The 25,595-nt window shown below is 45.5% G+C and overlaps 1 protein-coding gene and 1 long non-coding RNA gene across 2 annotated transcripts in view; one reads left to right on the forward strand and one right to left on the reverse strand.

Moving 5' to 3' along the window:
• The window catches only part of LOC106995143 (uncharacterized), a 52,582-nt gene that overhangs the window by 25,490 nt on the left and 1,497 nt on the right, over positions 1–25,595 (forward strand). Inside the window, exon 7 of the mRNA XM_077988176.1 lies at positions 25,319–25,469. Coding sequence (XP_077844302.1) covers positions 25,319–25,434 — 116 coding nt within the window. The 3' untranslated portion in view covers positions 25,435–25,469. The remainder of the gene's footprint in view (positions 1–25,318; positions 25,470–25,595) is intronic.
• Positions 13,864–20,108, reverse strand: LOC114675028 (uncharacterized). The gene is made up of 4 exons (XR_003726121.2): positions 20,026–20,108; positions 19,467–19,592; positions 14,494–14,602; positions 13,864–14,311 (listed from the first exon to the last, which is right to left on the reverse strand). It is a non-coding gene; the product is annotated as an uncharacterized LOC114675028 (long non-coding RNA).

Genomic DNA, 25,595 nt, shown 5'->3' on the forward strand with positions numbered 1-25,595 from the left:
CTTTCAAGTTTTCTTGTTCTTTCTTCTCTGTCAAATAGGTGAGTAATACATAAATAAATATTTCTTACTCAGCGTTTTGATGTGTTTTATTCATAGCCTTATTAATGCTTGACCTCATTTGCTTGTCTCTCAGATATGCTTCTCTAAATGTCAGTTTCAAGAAGGAACTGTGTTTTGTTCAACTCCAAAATCCCCAGATCTATCTAGGACACTGCCTGAAACACAGAAGGGGTTAAAAAAATATGGATGAAATATAATAGCAAATGCATGTTCTATTTCAAAATATCAACAGTTATTCCATTTGCAGAACAATAAAAAATTCAATGTGAAGACTAAGACACTGTTGTTTATGTGTGTATGCTTGTATATGTATATGTACATACATATATATGTGTGTATACCTCCATGTATGTATAGGTATATATAGGTATATACACATATACAAGCATACCCACATTGTGTGTGTGTATATATATATATGTATACACACACACACACATACACACACATATATTTACACATATCTTTATAAAACACAGACCTAGGATATTTTCCCTAGAATCAGGTCCAAGCCAGAGAGTTGAAAATGTTGGATTTCTAATTTTTTGTTAAAATAAAACTAAGAACATTTCATTATTTTCATCATGATTTATTTTGCTGACTTGTGGAACATATGCAGGCTTGTTACGTGGGTGTGATGCTGAGATTTGGGGTATGATCGATCTCATCACCCAGGTAGTGAGCAGAGCGCCCAATAGGTAGTTCTTCAGTTCTTACCCCTGTCCCTCCCTCCACACTCTAGAAGCCCCCAGTGTCTGTTCCTATCTTTGTGTCCATGAGTACCCAATGTGTAGATCCACTTATACATGAGAACGTGCAATATTTGGTTTTCTGTTTCTGGATTAGTTTGATTACAATAAGAACCTCCAGCTCCATCCGTGTTGCTGCAAAGGACGTGGTTTTGTTCTTTTCCGTGGCTGTGTAGTATCCCATGGCGTCTAGGTACCACATTTTCTTTATCCAGTCCACCATTCATGGGCATTTAGATTGATTCCATGTCTTTGCTATTGGAAATAGTGCTGTGGTCAACATATGTGTGCAGGAGTCTCTTTGGCAGGATAATTTATTTTCTTTTTTTTTTTTTTTTTTTTTTTTTTTTTTTTTTTTTTGAGACGGAGTCTCGCTCTGCCGCCCAGGCTGGAGTGCAGTGGCCGGATCTCAGCTCACTGCAAGCTCCTCCTCCGCCTCCCGGGTTCACGCCATTCTCCTGCCTCAGCCTCCCGAGTAGCTGGGACTACAGGCGCCCGCCACCTCGCCCGGCTAGTTTTTTGTATTTTTTAGTAGAGACGGGGTTTCACCGTGTCAGCCAGGGTGGTCTCGATCTCCTGACCTCGTGATCCGCCCGTCTCGGCCTCCCAAAGTGCTGGGATTACAGGCTTGAGCCACTTTACGTATGTATGGAGGAATGGGATTGCTGAACTAAATGGTAGTAGTTCTCTTTTTAGTTCTTTGAGAAATCAGGGAGATATGTTTTGGAATGAACTTCGTATAGCTTTTTACTTTCTCCCTTTTAAAATGCTTCCAGAAGGCTGTCCCTTATTTGGTGCACAGAAACTGGCTGAAAAATAAACGTGACCAGCTGGGAGCGGTGGCTCACGCCTGTAATCCCAGCACTTTGGGAGGCTGAGGCGGATGGATCACCTGAGGTCAGGAGATAAAGACCATCCAGGCCAACATGGTGAAACCCCGTCTCTACTAAAAATACAAAAAAATAGCTGGGCATGGTGGCAGGCGCCTGTAATCCCAGCTACTTGGGAGGCAGAGGCAGGAGAATTGCTTGAACTTGGGCGCCAGAGGTTGCAGTGAGCCAAGATGGCTCCACTGCACTGCAGCCTGGGTGACAGAGCGAGACTCCATCTCAAAAACAAACAAAAAATTAACCAGGCATGGTGGCACACGCCTATAGTCCCAGCTACTTAGGAGGCTGAGGCAGCAGAATCACTTGAGCCCAGGAGGCAGAGGTTGCAGTGAGCCTAGATCGAACCATTGCACTCCAGCCTGGGCGACAGAGCAAGACTCCATCTCAAAAAAAAAAAAATAATAATAATAAATATAAATAAAATTAAAATAAAATAAATAAAAAATAATAATAATAAAAGTGACCTGCAGCCACCTCTCCAAGGGGCCTGGATACCAATGGAAGGAAGTGGAAAGGAGGAGATGAAAAATGTACACCTTGAAAGCTGGAAGTGTTCTAATATTACCAATGCTGTGTAGTCAGACACATCGATAGTGACTCTAATACCTCCTGACGTCCTTATGTTATGAATACGTAGATGGTAACAAATTATCCTCCGCTTTTTTCCAGCTCATTGAAACATTTTACGGAGGAACACTTCTGCACTGATAACAGCTTTAAATATTTAATTAGTGCTTTGAAGAAACAGAAGAGTCTGTGACGCAGAAGGGAAATGAAAAGGAAAGCTTAGTCTCCATTTAGTTATGTTTCTCATAAATATTTTCCCAGGGGCAAAGATGTTCTCTTTAATATTAAAAATACAAATAAACACTTGACTTCTCATTAGCCCAAGAACATATTGTGGAGATTTTCATTATTCTAAAAAGGCACACTTTCAAGACACACGGAACAGAGATGGAGCATTGCCTTAGCTTGCTTCTGGCTAGCATGTCTGGCTATTGACCAGATTTTATTTTTAAATGACTAAAATAATATCTTAACTAAATGGTGAAATTCATTTTCAGCATTGGCTTGAGGGCACAGGAGGGTTTTGGCTGGGCCAGTCATCCCTACCAGTGAAGAAAGCAAGGAAATAGGTCATTTCACTCAGGGACAGCTTGAAAACAGAAATTTCATGGAGCTTCATCGTTCCATCAGCCTAGAGTGGGATTTGGGCTGTCACCCTTCAAGGATGAAAAGGTGCAGAGGACATTGGGCTAGAGATGAGGCACTCGTTTAAATGATTGAAAAGTTTTGGCCAGGCGCGGTGACTCATGCCTGTAATCACAGCACTTTGGGAGGCCAAGGCGGGTGGATCACCTGAGGCTAGGAGTTCAAGACCAGCCTGACCAACATGGAGAAACCCCATCTCTACTCAAAGTACAAAATTAGCCGGGCGTGGTGGCACATGCCTGTAATCCCAGCTACTCAGGAGGTTGAGGCAGGAGAATTGCTTGAGCCTGGGAGGCGGAGGTTGTGGTGAGCCGAGATTGTGCTGTTGCACTCCAGCCTGGGCCACAAGAGCAAAACTCCATCTCAAAAAAAAAAAAAAAAAAGTTTCCATCTGGCTGGACACAGTGGCTCATGCCTGCAGTCCCAGCACTTTGGGAGGCTAAGGCAGTTCAATCACTTGAGGTGAGGAGTTTGAGACCAGCCTGGCCAACATGGAGAAACCCCCATCTCGACTAAAAATGCAAAAATTAGCCAGGTGTGGTGGCGGAAGCCTGTAATGCCAGCTACTCTGTAGGCTGAGGCAGGAGGTTGCAGTGAGCTGAGATTACACCATTGCACCCAGCCTGGGTGACAGAGCAAGACTCCGTTTCAAAAAACAAAAAAAAGAGTTTCCGTCTAAGTGAGCTCTGTTGGTTCTCCCACCTCTGACCTTATGAGCTTTCTTCTTTCTTTCACCTTCACCTTGTTCTCTGAGTCACTTTGCATTTTAAGGCACAGCTGCAGCTCTCCCATCAGACTTGTTGGTCTTTTATGAAAGGATGAAAAAGTTCTTCCTCCTTTGGGTCTTTAACCGTTTCCTGGTGTAAGACAGCTTTTATGTTTGCTACCTGCTGGAATCAACCTGAAATTTCCTCCCAGAAAATTTGTGAATTTATCTTGTTCGAGTTACTCATGGTCAGTAAGTTAATAAAGATAGGTAGACAGACAGACAAATACATTGATACAGATAGATTCATGATAGGTAGATAGATGATTGGTAGATAGATATTACATAGATACATAGATAGATACATAGATTAGACCTGATATATACAGGGTGGGTGGATAGATAAATGAATAAATGGCTAGATACAAGATTGATTGATAGATGATTAGATAGAGATTAGATAGATACATAGATAGATACATAGATTGGACCTGATAGATATATAGATATATATACAGGGTGGGTGGATAGGTAAATGAATAAATGGCTAGATACATGATAGACAGATAAAGCCAGTACATAAATAGATACGTAGACAGGGTAGGTAGATAGATAGATGAATACATGGATAGATAAATATACACAGAGACAGATCAATGATAGAAATGGATATATAGATATATGAATGATAGAAGATATTTTTAGAGAGAGATGATTGATTAATAGGCGATTGACAGATTAGAGGACAGATAAAAAGTGGGTAAAATGAAAATAAACTGTAAGCCAAAAGTCCATGTGGAATAGCGTGGGAAGCATTGAGAAGACAGTTTTTGGTGGTACCTGTTTAAAAATCGAAAACCTGAGCTAATTCCGTCCACAGTAAGATAGAGGAGGGCACTGGGAATTTATACCTCCCAGGAAAAAGAAATCATGGTAAACAGGCAAAGATCTTTCCAGATTACAGCTCTTGTGGGTAAAAGGTCCCCGAGATGCTCAGTTTGTGACAACCTGTTCTGAACTATTCAGTTCAAGGTTTCTGTTTTTTCTCCCAGGGGAGTTGCCTCGACTCTGATGTGTTTGCTTCGGTGCTCTATGTATTGTATTCATCCCACCCTTCAATTCATAAGCTCTGGAAATTGTTTATTTCACTGGGCAAACCATATGCCTCAGTCTGTCCTCTGATGGAGGCCCTTACATGCAAAATCCAAGAGCAAAATTTCAATAGGTAAGATTTCAATCAGGACCCAAGAGGAGGCTGGCATCAGGCTCTCAGTCACCCATCTTCACATTCAGGTTTCCGGATTCACTTTGCAACTCTTTGGGCGACCTCTGGACTCCTTGTTCCCAGGGTCCACATTTAGTTGCATCTTTACTGCATTGGTTTTATAAAAAAGAATAAAATTGGATGAAACAGGTACAGATACAGAGTATGGGGTCAACCTAAGTAAACACAAAGAGATGGTTTGGATCTGGTTCCCCACCAAATCTTAGGTTGAGTTGGAATCCCCAGTTTGGAGGTGGGGCCTGGTGGGAGGTGACTGCATTGTGGGAGTGGTTTCCGTTGACTGGTTTACCACTGTTCCCCATGGTGCTGTTGTGGTGAGGGTGAGTTATCATCCAATCTGGTTGTTTAAAAGTGTGCAACAACTTCCCCACCCCCGTCCTGCTCCTGCTCTGGCCATGTAAAACGTGCCTGTTTCCCTTTTGCCTTCTGCCCTGATTTTAAGTTTCCTGAGGCCGCCCCAGCCATGCTTCCTGTACTACCTGTGGAACTGTGAGCCAATTAAACCTCTTTTTCTTTATAAATTACCCTGTCTCAGGTATGTCTTTATAGCAGTGTAAGGACTGACTAATATACTCTGTAATAGAAGAGATGTTTATTTGGGAGTATAGTAGTGCCATGAGAATAGATGTGCCATATTAAAATATGTACATATTCAGGGAGGTAAAGGGGAAAAAAGGATTTTAAAGGAAATAATGAAGAGGATTCCATAATTATTTTGAAATGATTATCCTTGGCTAAAAAGATCAATAACATGGTGACAGCAGTCTGAGTTTGGACAGCCAGTTGTTGAGCAGATGTCCTTGTGGAATTATTTTTTTTGCAAGGGTGAGATTTTTGCAGTCTCTTATGATAGTTTTTGTTATCAGGCATATAAGCATAAAAAGCATTAATATACACTAGAGGTACATTGAAGAGCTTATAAAATTGAAGTTTTTCTTCTTTGGTCAGAATATGACCAAAATATGTCTAAATATGAGTCTAAAATATGAGTCAGATATTTCCTTGGTTATCTTTGAGATTTATGTGGTCCCAGCTTTCTCCTGGATGGGTAGAAATTCCTGCAGCATATACAAAACTATCCTTCATGCCATACTTCTTCCTACCATTATACGATTAAAACTAACAAAAGAGAGTTTTATAAAATGTTCTTCCTCTTGCTCTCCTGTACCAATAGGAAGCACAATTGTGTGTTCTTGTGGTTATTCACAAAGGTTCTATTGCAGTAAGTTTTAAACCCTTGTGTGTACACAGTCACACACACATATATCACACATACACATGCATGCACACAGTTATACACATCTTACAAATACATACTGCACATGTATATGCAGATATAAACACACATACATGCACAAATATACAGACATACATACACAGATACACATTCTTATGCACATGTATGCAGACATACACACGCAGATACACACATATACCTATGCACATAAACCATACACAGATATACACATATAAAACATACATACACAGGGATACATACAAACATATACACAGATGTATGCCTACACACGTATACACACATACACATGCATGCACACAGTTATACACATCTTACAAATACATACTGCACATGTATATGTAGATATAAACACACATACATGCACAAATATACAGACATACATACACAGACACACATTCTTATGCACATGTATGCAGACATACACACGCAGATACACACATATACCTATGCACATAAACCATACACAGATATACACATATAAAACATACATACACAGGGATACATACAAACATATACACAGATGTATGCCTACACACATATACACACATACACATGCATGCACACAGATATCCACAAGCCTGCGGATATACACATGTACACACAGATATGCATATGCATACATACCAAACATACATTCATACTTACACCTATACACACACATACAGAAACACAAAGATATACACATATGCACATGAACACAAATACATACACACATACACATACACACAGATACACATGTACATACATACCAACTATACATGCATACTTACACCTACACACATACACGAACACATATACACAAACACACATACACAGAGATATGCACATGCACACAAATACCTACATACACATGTACATACTCATAGTTGTACACGCACACATACATGCACACGCAACTTTGGCATAATGGAAATTTGATGATTGGTCATTGGAGTCAACCATACAGTCCCTATCAGAAACAGAGGACCAAAATCGAAGGGGACATGGATGTCACAAACATCTCAACATCTATGGAACCACATAACTTGGAGAAACATGCAACTGAGTAAGGACAGAAGATCTGAGTGACTGCAGCTCTTTTTCTTTTTCTTTTTCTTTCTTTTTTTTTTTTTTTTTGTGAGATGGAGTTTCGCTCTTGTTGCCCAGGCTGGAGTGCAATGGCGTGATCTTGGCTCACTGCAACCCCCGCCTCCTGAGTTCAAGCGATTCTCCTGCCTCAGCCTCCTGAATAGTTGGGATTACAGGCATGTACCACCACACCCAGCTAATTTTGTATTTTGAGTAGAGATGGGGTTTCTCCATGTTGGTCAGGCTGGTCTCGAACTCCCAACCTCAGGTGATCCACCTGCCTCTGCCTCCCAAAGTGCTGGGATTACAGGCATGAGCCACCGCTCCTGTCCTAACTGCAGCTTTTACTTTGGAATTCAGGCAGCTACAGAGCCAGATTCCTGCAGGCACAGGCATGTGGCTAATACATTTCCCTTCCTTTCCACAGAGTTGGGTGGGTTTTGTTGCAGTGAGTGTCTGGTAGCTCCAGAGAGAACAAATATGAATGTGAAAATACATGCCTTGGTCATTAGTGTTTCTTAACAATTCTCCATCCCACCCCACTTAATGAGGGCTCTGCTAGAACTCTGGGGTCGGGTCAGTTCCAAGAGCAAAAAACATCCCTGCCTAAAAGAAGCAAATGGAAGAACTGATTTTATGCTGCCATGTGTGTTCTTATCAGGCATTATCTAAGTTTCTCACTAGGAGATGTTGAAAAATATTGATTGATGTCCAAAGGCTAATATACTGCAGTGGTTTATTGAGAAATCCCAGCCATCATCTCTTGCTTGTTAGCTGCTCTGAACGCTCTTAGAAGGCACCATTCATGCTGCTGTATTCAGGACTGCTGAATTGTGCCGCGCTCCTTGGTGTTACGCGTGTCTCTTCTTGAGGAAGTTCTAACCAGAGTGCCATTGTGAGGTTGGAAATGTCCTTGGGTGAAAAAGCAGCCCCTGGGTCACACGCCCCATGATTCAGATGCGTCTGAACCCCTCCAGTGCTTTACTGCCAGGGTCCAGGAGAGAGGGAAGGAATGTCACTGTCCCAGCATCCTCTAATTTACTTGACAACACAATTGTTTTAATGTCAGGATTTTGTTTTGTTTTGTTTTGTTTTTGAGATGGAGTCTCTCTCTGTCCCTCAGGCTGGAGTGCAGTGGCACGATCTCGGCTCACTGCAACCTCTGCCTCCCAGGTTCAAGTGATTCTCCCGCCTCAGCCTCCTGAGTAGCTGAGATTACAGGCACCTGCCATCATGCCTGACTAATTTTTGTATTTTTGTAGAGACAGGGCTTCACCATGTTGGCCAGGCTGGTCTTGAACCACCGACCTCAGGTGATCCGCCTGCCTCAGCCTCCCAAAGTGCTGGGATCACAGGCGTGAGCCACCATGTGCAGCTAGGTTGGTTTGTTTTTTTTTTTCCTCAGCTCAAGAATGAACTTTTTCTTAGTATTCTGTAGCTACAGTAATGCTTCTCCAGTTTTATTTATTAAAAAATCCTAATGCCGGCTGGGCCCTGTGGCTCACGCCTGTAATCCCAGCACTTTGGGAGGCCAAGGCTGGCAGATCCTGAGGTCAGGAGATCGAGACCATCCTGGCCAACATGGCGAAATCCTGTCTCTAGTAAAAAAATACAAAAAATTAGCCGGGTGTGGTGGCGGGCACCTGTAGTTCCAGCTACTCAGGAGGTTGAGGCAGAAGAATCGCTTGAACGCAGGAGGCGGAGGTTGCAGTGAGCCGAGATCGTGCCACTGTGCTCCAGCCTGGCAACAGAGTAAGACTCCATTTCAGAAAAGAAACAAAAAAGCAAAGAACACTTAATACTAATGATCACATTTTTTGGCTCAAACATCCTAATTAATTAAGGAAAGAGGAGATGCCACAACGGATACCACACTATGAGATGCCCTGAAGAGTTTCACAAGGGAAGAAATTACCATCTTAGGGAGGGCAAACTACGGAAACTTTTCACGCACTGGTCATTCACGGGTATGATTAGAAGAAATGCCATACAGACCTCAGGATACTTTGACCCAGATGGGGCCACTCTGATGCCTTCTGAGATGAGAATCTATCACATTACTACAGCTGATCACCACTCAGTGACTTAAGACAAAGGAAATTGACGTCACCATTCCAAAGACCAGAAGTCTGAGATCTAGGTGTGAGCAGGGCTGCGCTCCTCCTGGAGGCTCTAGTGGAGGATTCTTCTTGCCTCTCTCACCTCTTGGGGGCCCCAGGTGTCCCTGGACTTGTGGCCACATCACTGTAGTCCCTGCCTCCGTCACTACTTGGCTTCCTCCTCTGTGTCTCCAAATCTCTCTCTCCTTACAAATACACTAGTAATTGGATTTAGGACCCATCTGCAAGGATCCTATTTCTAAATAAGATCCTACTTCTACATTTTGAGGGCAAGGACATGATACACATTTTTTTTTTTTTTTTTTTTTTGAGTGGAGCCTTGCTGTTGTCACCCAAGCTGGACTGCAATGGCATGATCTTGGCTCACTGCAACCTCCGCCTCCTGGGTTCAAGCAATTCTCCTGCCTCAGCCTCCCGAGTAGCTGGGATTACAGGCATCCACCACCACACTAATTTTTGTATTTTTAGTAGAGATGGGGTTTTGCCATGTTGGTCAGGCTGGTCCCGAACTCCTGACCTCGTGATGTGCCTGCTGCAGCCTCGCAAAGTGCTGGGATTACAGGCGTGAGCCACCGCGCCTGGCCCCACATATCTTTTTATGACTCATGACAGTATGCAACTCTGGCATACAATCATGCAAATGGTTTACTTAGGCAGACCCTCCAGGCCTGCGTGGCAAGGGAGTGGGGGTTCACGCCACAGCAAAGGGAGGAAAGAAAACCCCTGTGCTTCTCTAGCTTTTTCAGATCACAGGAAAGAGCAAACCAGCAATTCAAGGGCAACAGTCAAAGATTGCAGGTATAGAGCATGAGAAGCAATGAGCACAGGGCTGGAGGGGTGCACAGAAGTGGTAAAGGAGGTCGAGGATAGCCTGAAGTGGGGCTGACCTTCATGGGAGGGATGGCAGAAGGTGAAGGTGATTGAAAGGGAGGATGGGACGCCAGTAACATCAGCTCCAGGACCTCAGGAAAGTGTAGAAGGGAGCTCCTTTTCCATCCAAGACTGACCCCATGTCTCTCGCGCTTTGGTGCAAGGATGCATGGATGCTGAGACTCATAGGAAGGGCATGTGAGGGGCGAAGCATGTGGGAGGTGGAAAAAGGGAAAGAGGAGGAGAAGGGCTGTGGGGAAATAAGTGAGGAGAATTGCGGAAACAGACCATTGACTTAATTCTCAAGAGGATTCAAAGGCCAGATGCAGTGGCTTATGTCACTAACCCCAGCTACTCAAGAGGGTGAGAGAGGAGGATCACCTGAGACCAGGGGTTTGAGATCAGCCTGGGCAACATGGTGAAATTCTGTCTCTACCAAAAATACAAAAATTGGCTGGGCAGGCTGGTGGGCACCTGTAATCCCAGCTACTTGGGAGGCTGAAGCAGGAAAATTGCTTGAACCCAGGAGGCAGAAGTTGCAGTGAGCTGAGATCGCAGCATTGCACTCCAGCCTGGGCAACAGAGTGATACTCTGTCTCAAAAAAAAAAAAAAAAAAAAAAAAAAAGATACAGGTCGAGCACAGTTGCTCATGCCTGTAATCCTAGCACTTTGGGAGGTTAAGGCAGGAGGATTGCTTGAGACCAGGAATTCAAGGCCAGCCTGGGCAACATAGTGACACCCCATCTCTAAAAAAACAAAAAAAAAAAACAAGAAAAATAAAAAAAATCATGGCCCCTGTATTTACACTCCTCATACACTGCAGACAGATGCCATTTAGAAGAGACGGAGCCTTATTCCTGAGTGGGCAGTTGAAGAAGGATGAATTGGGGAAGTGCGTGCATTACTTTCTTGTTGCTGTGGTAACGAACTGCCAACACTGAAAACAACACATGTTTATTTTCTTACATTTCTGTAGGTCTGGAGTCTGAAATGGATTTCACTATTTTAAAATCAAGGTGTTGGGAGGCTTGCGGTCTCTCCAGAATCTCTAGGAGAGAATTCATTCCTTGCTTTCTCTAGTTTTTAGAAGTCACCTGCCATCCTTGGCTCATTAGCCGTTACCCCATCTTCAAAGCACATGTCTCTGATCTCTGCTTCCATCCTCACATCCCGTTTTTCTGTGGTTAAATATCTCACTTCCTCTCTCTTATAAAAGCCCTGGGACCCCACTGTGATTACATGGATCATTCAAACAATGTCCCCATCTTAAGAACCATACCTGAATCCTTTCTGCACATTCCTCTTTGTCCTAAAAGGTCATACGTTCTAAGAATTAGGATATGGGCATCTCTGGGGACCAGGATTGTACCTGCCACATAGAGTTTCAACACTTGATGGGATCTGGGAGCCTGATGAGGGAGGGTGTCACCCCTGAGGGGCTGGGTCAAAGTGAACCAAGTAGCTAGAACAGGTGGTCACAGGAAGTTGGTGATTCGCTAGGGCTCCAGCTTGGGAGAAGTAAGGGGGGCAGCTGGGGACCTCTCCACCTCTAGCGTCATGAATTTGGAGCCAGGCACTGAGAGCCTCCCACCAGGAGAGGGCACCGTCTACATAGAAAGATAGGCTGGGTGCAGTGGCTCCTGCCTGTAATACCAGCACTTTGGGAAGGTGAGGCGGGTGGATCACCTGAGGTCAGGAGTTCGAGACTAGCGGAGGTCAGGAGTTGGAGAACAGCCTGACCAACATGGCAAAACCCCATCTCTACCAAAAATACAAAAATTAGCCGGGCATGGTGGCAGGCGCCTGTAATCCCAGTTACTTGGGAGGCTGAGGCAGGAGAATTGCTTGAACCCAGAAGGTGGAGGTTGCAGTGAGCCAAGGTCATGCCACTGCCCTCCAGCCCGGGCAATAAACTGAGGCTCAGCATTCAAAACAAAAAACAAAAACAAAACTAGCCGGGTGTGGTGGCACACGCCTGTAATCATAGCTACTTGGGAGGCTGAGGCATGAGAATCGCTTAAACTCGGGAGGCGGAAGTTGCAGTGAGCCGAGCTCACGCCACTGCACTCCAGACTGGCTGACAGCGAGACTCCATCTCAAAAAAGGGGGGTGGAAAAAAAAAAGAAAGACACACCTTGTATATGCAGCAGGACCAGGCCTAAAAGCAACTTACACTAACAGAGAACCTCAGGGAGGTGGACCCAAGCCATATCACTGGCTTCTTTTCAAGGTAAAATTTGATTTTTTTTTTCTTTAATTGAACTATTTTGGGCCACCCTGCTGACTGTACTGAGCACAGACTGCGTTTATAGTGGAATATGAACTTTGCAATGAATTACTCCAAGAAACGATGCCGTTAGCAACGGGTACATGAGTGGAAGCAACAGCAGTGTGGGATCAGAGCCAGAATCTGAGAGACGCAGAGCTGGGAGGCAAGAGAGAGCTCTCTGGGAGCAAGCAGAGGGTGCTAGGCACAATGAACATGGCAAGCAAGGCTAGCCCCTGAAGACAATCAAAGGGCCATTTTCAAGGTTGAGGACTGACTGTGGCCTCACTGTGTTCCCCTCCATGCCACGCTATACCTGAACTCTTTCCCTCCTCACTGAGCCCCATGGGATCGTCAGTTCCATTGACCACAGGTCCTTTGCACGTACCACACTTGCTACACAAAACTCCCTTCTGCCTGTATCTTGTGCTGTCTTCATTCTTCAGTTGTCAGCTCCACTGTCACTTCCCCTTAAAAGTTCACATCTGTGGCTGGGCGCTGTGGCTTACTCCTGTATTCCCAGCACTTTGGGAGGCCAACGCGGGCAGATCACGAGGTCAGGGGATCGAGACCATCCTGCCTAACACGGTGAAACCCCGGCTCTACTAAAAGTACAAAAAAATTTATCCGGTTGTAGTGGCATATGCCTGTGATCCCAGCTACTTGGGAGGCTGAGGCAGGAGAATCGCTTAAACCCAGGAGGCAGAGGTTGCAGTGAGCAGAGATCGCGCCACTGAACTCCATCCTAGGTGACGGAGCAAGACTCTGTCTCAAAAAAAAAAAAAAAAAAAAAAAAGTTCACATCTGTGTCCCTGCCTGACCCAAGCTGACCACATTGTAAGCATCTACAAGTCTCACCTTCTTACTGCTGCTCTGACCACAGCACTGCTTTTATGTCCTGTGGGCAGTTTTGTTTAAATGTCTGCTTTCCTCGTTAGACCCTAAGCAACATGAAAGTGAGTGAGTGGCCATGGTTTGCTCATCTGTGCACCTCCAGGACTGGCTGGGTTCCTGGACCTTCTGTCGTGTTCAAAGCTGGGTGACCTGGGTGTGAAGAAGCAGAGGTCCACGCACATGGGTGAACCTGTGCTTATTCTCACCATCACACTGCTTGACTTCCTTATTTCCTTCCTGTCACCTGGAATGCCTACCCTGTACTTCTCCCCAGTGCCAACACCATCATTTACCACCTCGTTCAGCTCCCAGTCATCCTGGGAGCCTTTCCTGACCACAGGGATGCATCGTGGTACACAATCCCTGCAGCTGCTGCTATGGTGCAAGGTGATTCTAGAAGAATAGTTTTGCTGTGCGGTCACCCTTATGCGCTATTGTGATTTTGCCTGTAAGATGTTGAAAAAGACATGGAAAACACACACCATCTGATCATCAGTTGCAGGCACATCCCCCGTTGCTAAGAATGTGCCGTGGTTTAAATCAATATCTGTTGGCTCTTCGGCTCCTGCTCTGGGCTTCGTACATCCCCCCTCAGCCCTGAATTCCATTCCCCCTAATCTTGGTAACTTTGGTGGCTTTTGCACCAACCAAAATCAGATCCTAGGTCTTGAGCAAAACCAAGAGCAAGGAAAAACATCCCCCATGGGAATCTGAGTCACTCTAATGACTTCAGTTGCTGTTGACTTGATTTCCTTCAGCTGCTTAAGGGGGTTAGCTCAGCTTCCTCTTGCTTCTAGGACAAAGCGTCACAGACTTTGCAGCTTAAAACAATGCACATTTCTTTGCTTTCAGTTCTGGAGGTAAGAAGTCTGAAATTAGCTTCCTGGGGCTCCCATCAAGGTGTCAGCAGGGCTGGCTCTCTTCTGGAGGCTCTAGGAGAGAAAGGGTTTGCTTGACATTTCCAGCTTCTAGAGGCTGCCTGCCCGTCTTGTTATGTGGCTGCTTCCTCCATCTTCAAAGCCAGCAGTGTAGCATCTCCTAATCTATCTCTAACTCTGACCCTCTTGCTTCCCTTTTTCAATGATAAAGACCCACGTGATAACATTGGTCCTACCTGGGTAATCCAGTAATGTCTTCTCATCTCAAGCTCAGCTGATCAGCAACCTTCATTCCATCCGCAACCTTCATTTCCCTTGCTATGGAAGGCAATATATGCGCAGGTTCTGGGAATCAAGACATGGATATCTTTGGGGCCCATTATTACTTCTACCTACAACAGGTGTTACAAGACTTGGCCTACTTCATCTTGCAAATCCTTTCTGCCCCTCTCCTGCACCGAATGAGATCTGTTCTCTGTGAATGTTCAGGACCTCAAGAGTAGGGACCCCAAAGGCTGGGGGCAAAGTAGATGTGACCGGTGCCAAGCATAGGGTGTGTGACCAGATTCAGATATGTGATTACATTGGGCGGTGACGCAGTCATTTTCGTTAGGAAGGAACATGGTTGTAGGAAGAGAAAATGGAACACAACCCACACGTGTTGGGTGGTTGGAAGATCTGAGAACTCTCGTGGGTGTGCTCCTCCATTTCACTCACCACGGTACAGGGGACATTCTTAGACCTGTCAGTGTCACTATTTAACATAAACATCCAAGAAAGTCAGCGAACTTCAGGCAGGATGAAGGCAGAGACCCACCCCGAAGCACAGTGTGATTCAACTGTCGAAAACCACAAGACAGAAGCGACTGATCCCATCTGAGGAGTCCTAAAGAAGATTATCATCAGACTTCCCTTCGGAAACTTTGGAAGTCAGAAGGCAGTAGGCTGATAAATTCAAAATGCTAAAAACCAAAACCAACGAAAACTTGCTAACCAAGAAAAAAAAATACTACACGGCTAAAAAATCATGCAGAAATCTTAGCAAAATTTTAAATGATCCAACAAGGTCTATTGTTTCTGCTCAGATATGGGCAAACATGAACTTGTACGCTTATTTTTATGGGTACAAGGAGCACGCAGTTATCTCCACTAGCATATTTTTTGTTTTGTTTCGAGATGGAGTCTCACTCTGTCGCCCAGGCTGGAGTGCAGTGGCACAATCTTGGCTCACTGCGACCTCTGCCTCCCGGGTTCAAGCAGTTCCCTGCCTCAGCCTCCCGAGTAACTGGGATTACAGGCATCTACCACCACGCCTGGCTAATTTTTGTATTTTTAGTAGAGATGGGGTTTCAGCATCTTTGCCAGGCTGGTCTTGAACTCCTGACCTCGTGATCCACCTGCGTCGGCCTCCCAAAGTGCTGGGATTACAGGTGTGAGCCACCACACCCAGCCTGTTTTTCTTTTTAACTCATGTTTAGGTTCAGAATTTAGTTCCAGGTACGTGAGAGCTCTTTGTAGATCTTTTTCATGGTGAGTCCGCTGGCTTACCAGACCTTGCCTGACTTCTCCTTCCTGTATCTTCCCAACAGCTCAGCACCTTGGTGCGGTACAGGGTCCCATTAGCGGCCTCATTTTCCACCACTGACTGAACATCAGCAGGCTCAATCCACGAGTCAGGGGCTGGGGATGTCTTGTCAAGAATTCCCTCTTTTGGAATGAAATTTATAACAACAGCCGTGCTGCTTGATGGAGCCCTTTCTACATGGCAGGTGCTTTGCAAACACTTTCAGAAAATCTGCAGCAAACCTTATAGTAAGAATGATTGCTCTCATCCTACAAGTCAAAGATCAGATTGGTGACATGGTCACCAATGCACTGCTAATAAACAGCAGAAGTGAAATTCAAATATCAAGACATTTGTCCTCAAAGTCTCTGCTTGCAACTAGATTATGGTCCTGATATCCTAGGGGTGAATCAGTTTCAGTTGCCCTTCCTGGACCCCCAGCAAGTAGTACATTGGAATTATTCTTGTCCGGTATAGCGGGGAGCAGTGTAAACAGATCAACAAGGTTTTCTGGGACCCTGGTTCAGGCAAATAAATCTTACAACATTATCTGGCTCTTTCAAGTAGACTTTAGACTTGGCCTTGCTTTCTATACTTTATTTTACCCACCGGAAAATAGTGTTTGTATCTTTACAAAATGTAATACTTGATTTTCCCCTCTCAATATTTTGCAGGGCAGAGATATTGCTTTGATCTATTTTCACATAATAATTATTATTTGAGGTCTCAATTAAGACCAGTGTCTTCATCTGGGTGGATGGATGGATGGATGGTTAGGTGGATGAGTGAATGAGTAGATGGGTGCATGAATGGATGGATGAATAGATGGATAGGTAGATAAGTGAATGATTGAATGGATGGATGGATGGATGCATGAATAAACAGGTTCATGGATGGGTGGGTGGATGGATGGATGGATGTGGGTGGCTGGCTAGATATGTAGATAGATGCAAAGGTGAATGCAAATAGAAGGGTAGATTTATGAGGATGAAAGAATTTTTCGCCGGGAGTGATGGCTCACGCCTATAATCCCAGCACTTTGGCAGGCCGAGGCGGGCGGATCACGAGGTCAGGAGATCGAGACCATCCTGGCTAACACCGTGAAACCCCATCTCTACTAAAAATACAAAAATTAGCCAGGCGTGGTGGTAGATGCCTGTAATCCCAGTTACTCGGGAGGCTGAGGCAGGAGAATGGCATGAACCCAGGAGACAGAGCTTGCAATGAGCCGAGATTGTACCACTGCACTCCAGTCTGGGCAACAGAGCGAGACTCCATCTCAAAAAAAATAAAAAAAAATAAAAAAAAAAAAGAAAGCAAGAATTTTTCTCCTTAGGTAATCAGGGGAAAATTAAATCCTTACCCACAGAGATGTCTTTCATTGACATCAGGCGGAGGCTCTCTTTTCTCTCTTCTGGTGACCAGGACAAAGAGAAGTGCAGGTTTAGAGGGCTCTGACGAGGGAGCCCTGCCTGCCTCCTGTCCTGAGTCACCTTTACCAAATCGTCTCCTGTGTTGGGTCTCCCTAACCTTGATTTTCAAACGCTAGCTTCTAGGCTTTGCCTTTTCTGTGTCTGTGGTTCTGTGTCATCCACCAAGTCTCCCAGAGAGCCCCTTCCTGCCTCCCCTCTGTCCCTTTAGCCCCCACTCCAGACCCCAGACTGGGCTCAGGGTTCCTCTGTAAAAGTCACTGATGGGAGTCCACACCCTGAAAATGCCTTCAGCCTTCATTCCAGCCTCTCCTCTCTGCCAAGTGAGCTGCCCCTGCCGGCAGCAGTCACTTCTTCACACAGGGATGCTTGTTCCGGCACACTGAGTAGGCGCTGTCTCCTGTGTGGGAATCGGCTTGGCATAGGCGACCGTATGACATTGTTTCAAAAAGTCATTCAAATTCTTTGTCTTGTACATCCTGTCTGGAAGCACGTGTATACATTCCCGCCTCCCCACTGGGCACACTCTTACCCTTGCCCTGCCATTGTGGTGCTAGGAGCTGTCTGTGCCGTCCACTGGGTGGACCAGACGTCTTCCCCATGAAAAGGGGAATCAGGGTCTTCATGTGTCTCTCAGAAGCCAGGCATTTGGCACCGGGGCTCATGAACAGCTGATTTTTGAAGCGGTCCCAGGGGAAGCTGAGTTGGTGACTGATAAGAGGAAGGTCTAGGTCCAGTGTGGTGGCTCACGCCTGTAATCCCAGCATTTTTGGAGGCTGAGGCAGGCGGATCAGTCAGGAGATCGAGACCATCCTGGCCAACATGGTGAAACCCTGTCTCTACTAAAAATACAAAAATTAGCTGGCCATGGTGGCACGCGCCTGTAATCCCAGCTACTTGGGAGGCTGAGGCAGGAGATTCGCTTGAACCCGGGAGGTGGAGGTTGCAGTGAGCTGAGATCGTGTCACTGCACTCCAGCCTGGGTGACAGAGCGAGACTGCATCTCAAACAAAAAGAAAAAAAGAAGAAGAGGATCTGAAGAATTGGGATACCGAGGCATCATCTTCCTTGCCCAGTGGATTTGCAGTTTCATACCCTGGATCTCCTGAAGCTTTGGGGCTCCTTTTTCTTTTTCTTATTTTTTTTTCTTTGAGACGGAGTCTCTTTTCTTTATATTATCCAGTCTTAGTTATTTCTTTATAGCAATATGAGAACACACTAATGATGCTGGTCTCTTCAAGGAAACTCCTGCCATACCCCCTCCCCCATCTTCTTTCTCTCTCTCTTTTTATTTTGAGATGGAGTCTAACTCTGTTGCCCAGGCTGGAGTGCAGTGGTGTTATCTCGGCTCACTGCCACCTCTACCTCCCTGGTTCACGCCATTCTTCTGCCTCAGCCTCCCGAGTACCTGGGATTACAGGCGCCCGCCACCACGCCCAGCTAATTTTTGTATTTTTAGTAGAGATGGGGTTTCACCATGTTGGCCAGGTTTGTCTTGAACTCCTGGCTTCAAGCGATCCACTTGCTTCGGCCTCCCAAAGTGCTGGGGTGACAGGCGTGAGCCACCTCTCCTGGCTGGGGATCCTTTTTCATCTCTGGTGGACGACAAGGTGTATTTTCCTCTTGCTGGTCCAGGGGGCTGCAGACGGACAAGCAGACTCCAGTGTTTGGGGGTCTGTGTGTGTGTTCTTTTTCCCCCGTGGTGCCAGCTGTGGCAGGTCACAGGATGCAGGTGGATAATGATGGCACAGACATATCCTGGCTGTTGGCCTCTCCTACTTCACTTCATTATTGATGGATGCAGCACCCACTAAGTTGATTATAAAAGGCTGATAAGGCCGGGTGTGGTGGCTCACACCTGTAATCCCAGCACTTTGGGAGGCCAAGGCAGGCGGATCACCTGAGGTCTGGAATTGAGCCTGACCAACATGGAGAAACCCCGTCTCTACTAAAAATACAAAATTAGCCAGGCTTGGTGGTGCATGCCTGTAATCCCAGCTACTGGGGAGGCTGAGACAGGTGAATCACTTGAACCAGGGAGGCAGAGGTTGCGGTGAGCCAGGATCGTGCCATTGCACTCCAGCCTGGGCAACAAGAGGGAAACTCCATCTCAAAAATAAATAAATAAATAAATAAATAAATAAATAAATGAAATCAATGAATGAATGAATAAATAAATAAATTTAAAAAATAAGCTGGGCATGGTGGCATGTACCTGTAGTCCCGTCTCCTCTGGAGGTTGAGTTGGGAGGATTGCTCGAGCCCTGGAGGTCAAGGCTGCAGTGAGAGGTGTTTGTGTCACTTCACTGCAGCCTGGGTGACAGAGTATAGACCCCCATCTCTAAAACAGATAAATACATATATACAGAAATGATTAAATGGTGAAGTTAATGTTACAGGTATTTTTCCACAACAACATCCTTACCCACAGAAACCTCAGTGGAGAAGACAGGAGTGTGGCAGACCAACATGCTTCTGTAGCCCCACAAAGCTGTCCCTTTAATTGGTAGCACTCCTGGTAAAGGCTGTTTGCTTAGCGGACATTGACCTCTGACCTTGTCCTCCACCTGCTGGCGCAGCGACTCCTGCTATCTCCACTTTGTCCAGCTCACCTGTCAGTCCCCAGAGTCCTAGAACCGTCTATCGGTTCTTGCTTCTCCCTTTTCCCCTAGAAGCATCTCCTGGGAATCGCCCTGATCAAAAGCCCCAGCCACCTCTCCAAGACCCCCTCCAGAAGCCCACACAGCCCTTACATTCATTGCCTTTGAACCTACCCGAAGTCAGCAAGTTCAAAACTCGTCAGAAACCAGGAGAAGTCTCAGCCCCAAATCAATAGCAGCCGTTGTCAGCTCCTCCCAGCTCAAAGTCCCCCGGAGATTGGTTCCCTGGTCTGAGTCAGGAACAAGAGACTGAAAAGCACGGGGATCTGGTGCTTTTTCTTCGTAGGGTTACTCCCTCTCCCCACCAAAAAACCTACCAACTGAAAGATCACTGATTGGTTGCGTCAACCAGCCTCAACCACCAGATGTCTTTGAGATGGGGAGCCAGCCCCCTAAAGCTGAGTCTCTGTGTGTAGCTTCCAAATATCTGGTCCCCTGGGTGCAGACAGAAGAGAGGACACAGAGGCTGGACATCTCCCAGAGGAGGGGGAGACTGGCTGGGCACCAAATAGTCTGGCTTCCCTCTCTGATATCATAGGAACATGAACAGACTTGGAGATACTGATTGAAAGTATATGTCATTTGAAGGAGACATTGGTTCCAGAGCCATTAGTTCCTAACCTCCTACCATACTCTCTGCATGGTGGAAGATGCCAGAACATTCTCAGAGCTTGAGAAGAAAGAGGAATTGAGAGAAGGGATGGGGGTCAAGAGATAGAGAAGGTGAGGAGGAATGTGAGAGAAGGGAGGGAGGGAGGAGAAATGAGGAAGGAGAACTCAGAAGCTCAGGTCTAACTTCACCCCACTCCCCTCAGGATCCCTACACTCTAACAGTTGTTTCTGAGAGTTCCTGGGGGCCACCCATAAACAATGAGGTTAAATGTAAATGGAAGGGCAGGACTCTGTTGAAGTCCCTGTTGGCTGCATAGTCACCAGCTCTCATGACCCAAAGAGGAGAGTGATCAGGTGACTAGATCGTCAACGAGGGTAAATCTGGAAGACAAAATGTTTGAGGCCAGGTGCAGTGGCTCACAACTGTAACCCCAGCACCTTTGGAGGCCAAGGTAGAAGGATCACTTGAGCCCCAGGAGTTTGAGACCAGCCTGGGCAACATAGGTAGACCCTGTCTCTACAAATAATTTTTAAAAATTGCTCACGCCTGTAATCCCAGCACTTTGGGAGGCCGAGGCGGGCGGATCACAAGGTCAGGAGATCGAGACCACGGTGAAACCCCGTCTGTACTAAAAATTACAAAAAATTAGCCGGGCGCGGTTGTGGGCGCCTGTAGTCCCAGCTACTCGGGAGGCTGAGGCAGGAGAATGGCGTGAACCCGGGAGGCGGAGCTTGCAGTGAGCCGAGATCGCGCCACTGCACTCCAGCCTGGGCTGGGCGACAGAGCGAGAGTCCGTCTCAAAAAAAAAGAAAAAAAAAAAAAAAAAAATTAATTGAAGGATTTCTAAAGACTACATGAGTGGTTTTTGTCTCCTGGAGTCAGAACCCAGGGAGGATTTTTGCTGAAATACCAAAGCCGCAGGGAGCCTGAATAGAGATGTTCAGACAGAAATTAAGTTTGAAGAAATAGATTTTGGCAGAGAGGCATGAGGCCACAGACAACTCATACATTCATTCATTCTTTCACTCACTCAACAAACATTAAATGGACTGTCTCTAACTGCATTTCCCTCTCTTGACAAGAGGGGTACATGGGAGAGAGACAGGCTGAAGGAGTGTAGAGTTGGTATTGGTTGGGCCTGGGAGCTTTCCAGAGGCACTGTGCTCTGCTGTGCCCTTCTTCACATCCCAGTCTCTACGATGTTGACTGTGTTCGTGGATATCACATCGCTGTTGAGATCCCAGAAAGAATATGCATGAACCACCGTGACAAATGTCATTCATAATCCTTTCAGCGAAGAATAACCTACAAAAATGTCTTCTGTGTACCTTCCCCTGGAATAGTTTGTGATTCTGATGCAATTGGAGACAAAACATCTCTTATCCATGGCCTCTGTTGAATCAGTTTTGTCTCCAATCTGCCTTTCACGGGCACTCTAACAAGAAGGCAAACAAGGAAAGTTCAGCTGGTCTAGCAGTTCTGAGACAGCAAATTATCTCACTGTTGATGTGGACAAAGAGGCTTTTGCAGAAAGACTATACTTAACTTTGAGAATCTGGGTCCCAGCTTTTTGTTTACCCAGAGAGGTATAAATCTGAAAGAATCTGGGTTCCAGCCGAGCTGAGAGAGGTGTAAAATCACAGAGGTATGCCTCCACTCAGAACACACCATTATCGTGCTTTTATATGGAAGGCACAGCCATTCACTCATTGTCTGATAGACGTTTCCATTGAATGTTGGATCTCTTCAAACCAAGTGTCTGTAAACCAAGGGTTCTGCACTGACACTGAGGATGAATCCAACAGGAAAGATAAAGAGAAACATCACAGCACACCCCAGAGACATAGGCAATTATTGTTTATTGATTAAAAATATAATGAAAATTAGGAGGCCGAGGTGGACAGATCATGAGGTCAGGAGTTCGAGACCAGCCTGGCCAATGTGGTGAAACCCCATGTCTACTAAAAATACAAAAATTAGCCAGGCGTGGTGGCACACACCTGTAGTCCCAGCTACTCAGGAGGCTGAGGCAGGAGAATCGCTTGAACCCGGGAGATGGAGGTTGCAGTGAGCCGAGATGACACCGTGGCATTCCAGCCTGGGCGACAGAGCAAGACTCTGTCTCAATAATAATATTAATAATAATGAAAAATAAAAGAAGAATAAGGGAAACCAAAAATAAGCATCTAGAAGAGCAGTTTAACATGCAATTTCATTTTCATTATTTCTGCTTTAAGTTTGATATTTATATCGTGTCTCAAACGAACAAGGCTGGCCACTCGTTCCCTCTTCTGTTACCCTGTCGTTGGAGGTTTTGTTCTTTGCCTTGGTATGTTGAGAGACCCCAGAGGTCTGTGAGTAAAATTCAAGGGCTCTGTCAACTCAGATGGGACAAAGTCTACTTCTCTGGATTTACTCACTTGTAACTGAAATTCTGCATCGCCTGTGGACCTAGGCAACACCCCACAACAATATTAGTCTCGCCTGTAGATTTCTTACCAACCATTATCACAGATGCTTTCCTATCACTGTACAGGAGTTGCAGATGAAATATCTTTCATGCTCATGACCACTTCAGCATTACTGTGCTCCTTGGATGCCTCGAAATATTTTAATCTTACGAATATCTAATGCATTACTGTGTTTCCATTACACGAAATAAAACAATGACTTAGCAGTTGCCCAGGTGAAGGGAACCACTTCCAACAGGTGGAATTAATCGTTCAGGGTTTTAAAAAGTTCTCTGTGTAGTTGGATTTTAAGCTCCAGGGTTAATCTGATAGAACTTGCTCATCTGGTTGTAAGAAGTGTGGTTAATGGGGATCTCTTGACTGTAGAATTAGTTTTAAAACACCACATTTACTTCTGACAGTAGGTAAATTTTACCTTGGGGAGAATTGTATGGCCTTGGTGGTAGTTAGTATAAATTAGTATGAATTAACTTGGGCATATGTGAAAATTAGTATAGCATAAGTGAATGAAGGCATATGTGAAAATTTGCAATTATTTTCTATATTCATCTAAAATGGAATTGCACTGGAAATATAGCATGCTTGTTTTGTGATTTCTACATATCTCTGTTTTATTCTCATGTCAAATTCTACTTTACCCCTCAATGACAGTCATTTGACACTCCTCTCTGTGTCAGTGTCTGAGGCACCCTGGGACCGTCCTGACTGGAAAGCACAGTGACATTGCTGGCCTGAGCTGAAGTGCTGATTAAAATAAATTGAAAGCTGAATGACCTTATGAAGAGCTGCTTTACCCAGGAACAAATATGGAGAGGAACTCCTTGCAACTGTGTTCTCAAGTAGACCACTTTTGAGAAATTATACATTTATCATAACACCTCAAGTCCTGCTCTGCATAGAATGACCATTATTATCAAGAAAAGTTCTCCATTCCCTGTGATTCATAAGGAAGTGCAGGCCTAACCAGAAAACAGGAGCTGCGACAACCTTGGGTCAGACACATTCAATCTCTCTATTCACAGTTGCATTTTCTCTCTCTCTCTCTCTCTCTTTCTTTTTTTTTTTTTTAACAAAGCCAATTACCAATAACTGGGAAAAACAAAAACAAAAACAAAAAAAAATGAACATATGGTTGAGCTGACTTCTGAGAAAGCTTCTGCATTGTGAATGTCAGGATTCCACATTTCTGAAGCACCTTTGCTCCTCCAGAAAGCGCCTCTCTAGTTTCGTGGTGATACGGGAGGGAAACGACAATTGTCTGGATTATCAGGATGGCCCATTGTTCTCTGTGGTTCTCAATCCATGTGGACATCCACCATGACCAAGCTCTTTCTTTCTTTTCTCTCTTTCTTTCTCCTCTCTCCTTCTTTCCTTCCCCCTTCCCCTTCCCCTCCCCTCTTTCCCTTTCCTTTACCTTGTTTCTTGCTTGTTTCTTTCTCTCTTCCCTTCCCTCCTCTCCCCTCCTCCCTTTCTTCCCTCCCCTCCGTTTCTCTCCTCCCCTCCCCTCCTCCCTTTCTTCCCTCCCCTCCCTTTCTCCCCTCCCCTTCTCCCTTTCTTCCCTCCCCTCCCTTTGTCCCCTCCCCCCACCTCCCCCTTCCCCTCCCCTTCCTTCTCCCCTTCCTTTTCCCCTCCACTTCCCCCTCCACTCCCTTCCGCTCCCCTCCCCCTTCCCTTCTCTTTTCTTTTCCTTTCTTTTCTTTTTTTGAGACAGGATATCACTCTGTTGCCCAGACTGGAGTACAGTGAAGTGATCGTGGCTCACTGTAGCCTCGACCTCCTGGGCTCAAGCCATGCTCTTTCCTCAGCCTCCTGAGTAGCTGGGACTACACACACACACAACCATGCCTGCCTACTTTTTTAAATTTTTATATTTTTTTGAGACAGGGTTTCATGCAGGTTTTCATGCCCAGGCTAGAGTGCAGTGGTACAATCTTTTGGCTCACTGCAACCTCTGCCTCCTGGGCTAAAGCGATATTCCTACCTTGGCCTCCCAAGTAGCTGCGACCACAGGCACTAGCCACCACATTCGGCTATTTGTTTATTTTTTTTTTAAAGACACAAGGTTTTACCATGTTGTCCAGGCTGGTCTCAAACTCCTGAGCTCAAGCGATACACGCGCGTCAGCCTCCCAAAGTGCTGGGATCACAGGCATGAACCACCGTGCCCAGCCTGGTTAATGTTTAAATGTTTCCTGGAGATGGGGCTTCACTGTAGTGCAGGCTGGTCTTGAACTCCTGGGTTCAAGTGATCCTCCCACACTCAGAGATACTATTTTCTTTTCTTGCTTTTTTTTTTTGAGAGGGGTCTTGCTCTTGTCCCCCAGGCTTGAGAGCAGTGGCTCGATCTCAGCTCACTGCAACCTCCACCACCCAGGATCAAACGACTCCCCTGCCTCTGCCTCCCAAGCAGCTCAACTTCAGCACCTCATTCTTTGTCTAAGCCAAGTTTAGCCGAAGAAAACACCTGCCGAGAAGGTAAAAACAAAAACATCTGCCAAAGGCAAGAACCCGGTGGGAAGCCCCCTGAGCCCAGGGGCCTGCAGAGTCTGTTCTGGTGACAAAGCAGGCAGTTGGAAGAGAGCAGGGCTGCGAGACAGCGTG

This window comes from Macaca mulatta, chromosome X (assembly GCF_049350105.2).
Source record: "Macaca mulatta isolate MMU2019108-1 chromosome X, T2T-MMU8v2.0, whole genome shotgun sequence".
NCBI lineage: Eukaryota > Metazoa > Chordata > Mammalia > Primates > Cercopithecidae > Macaca > Macaca mulatta.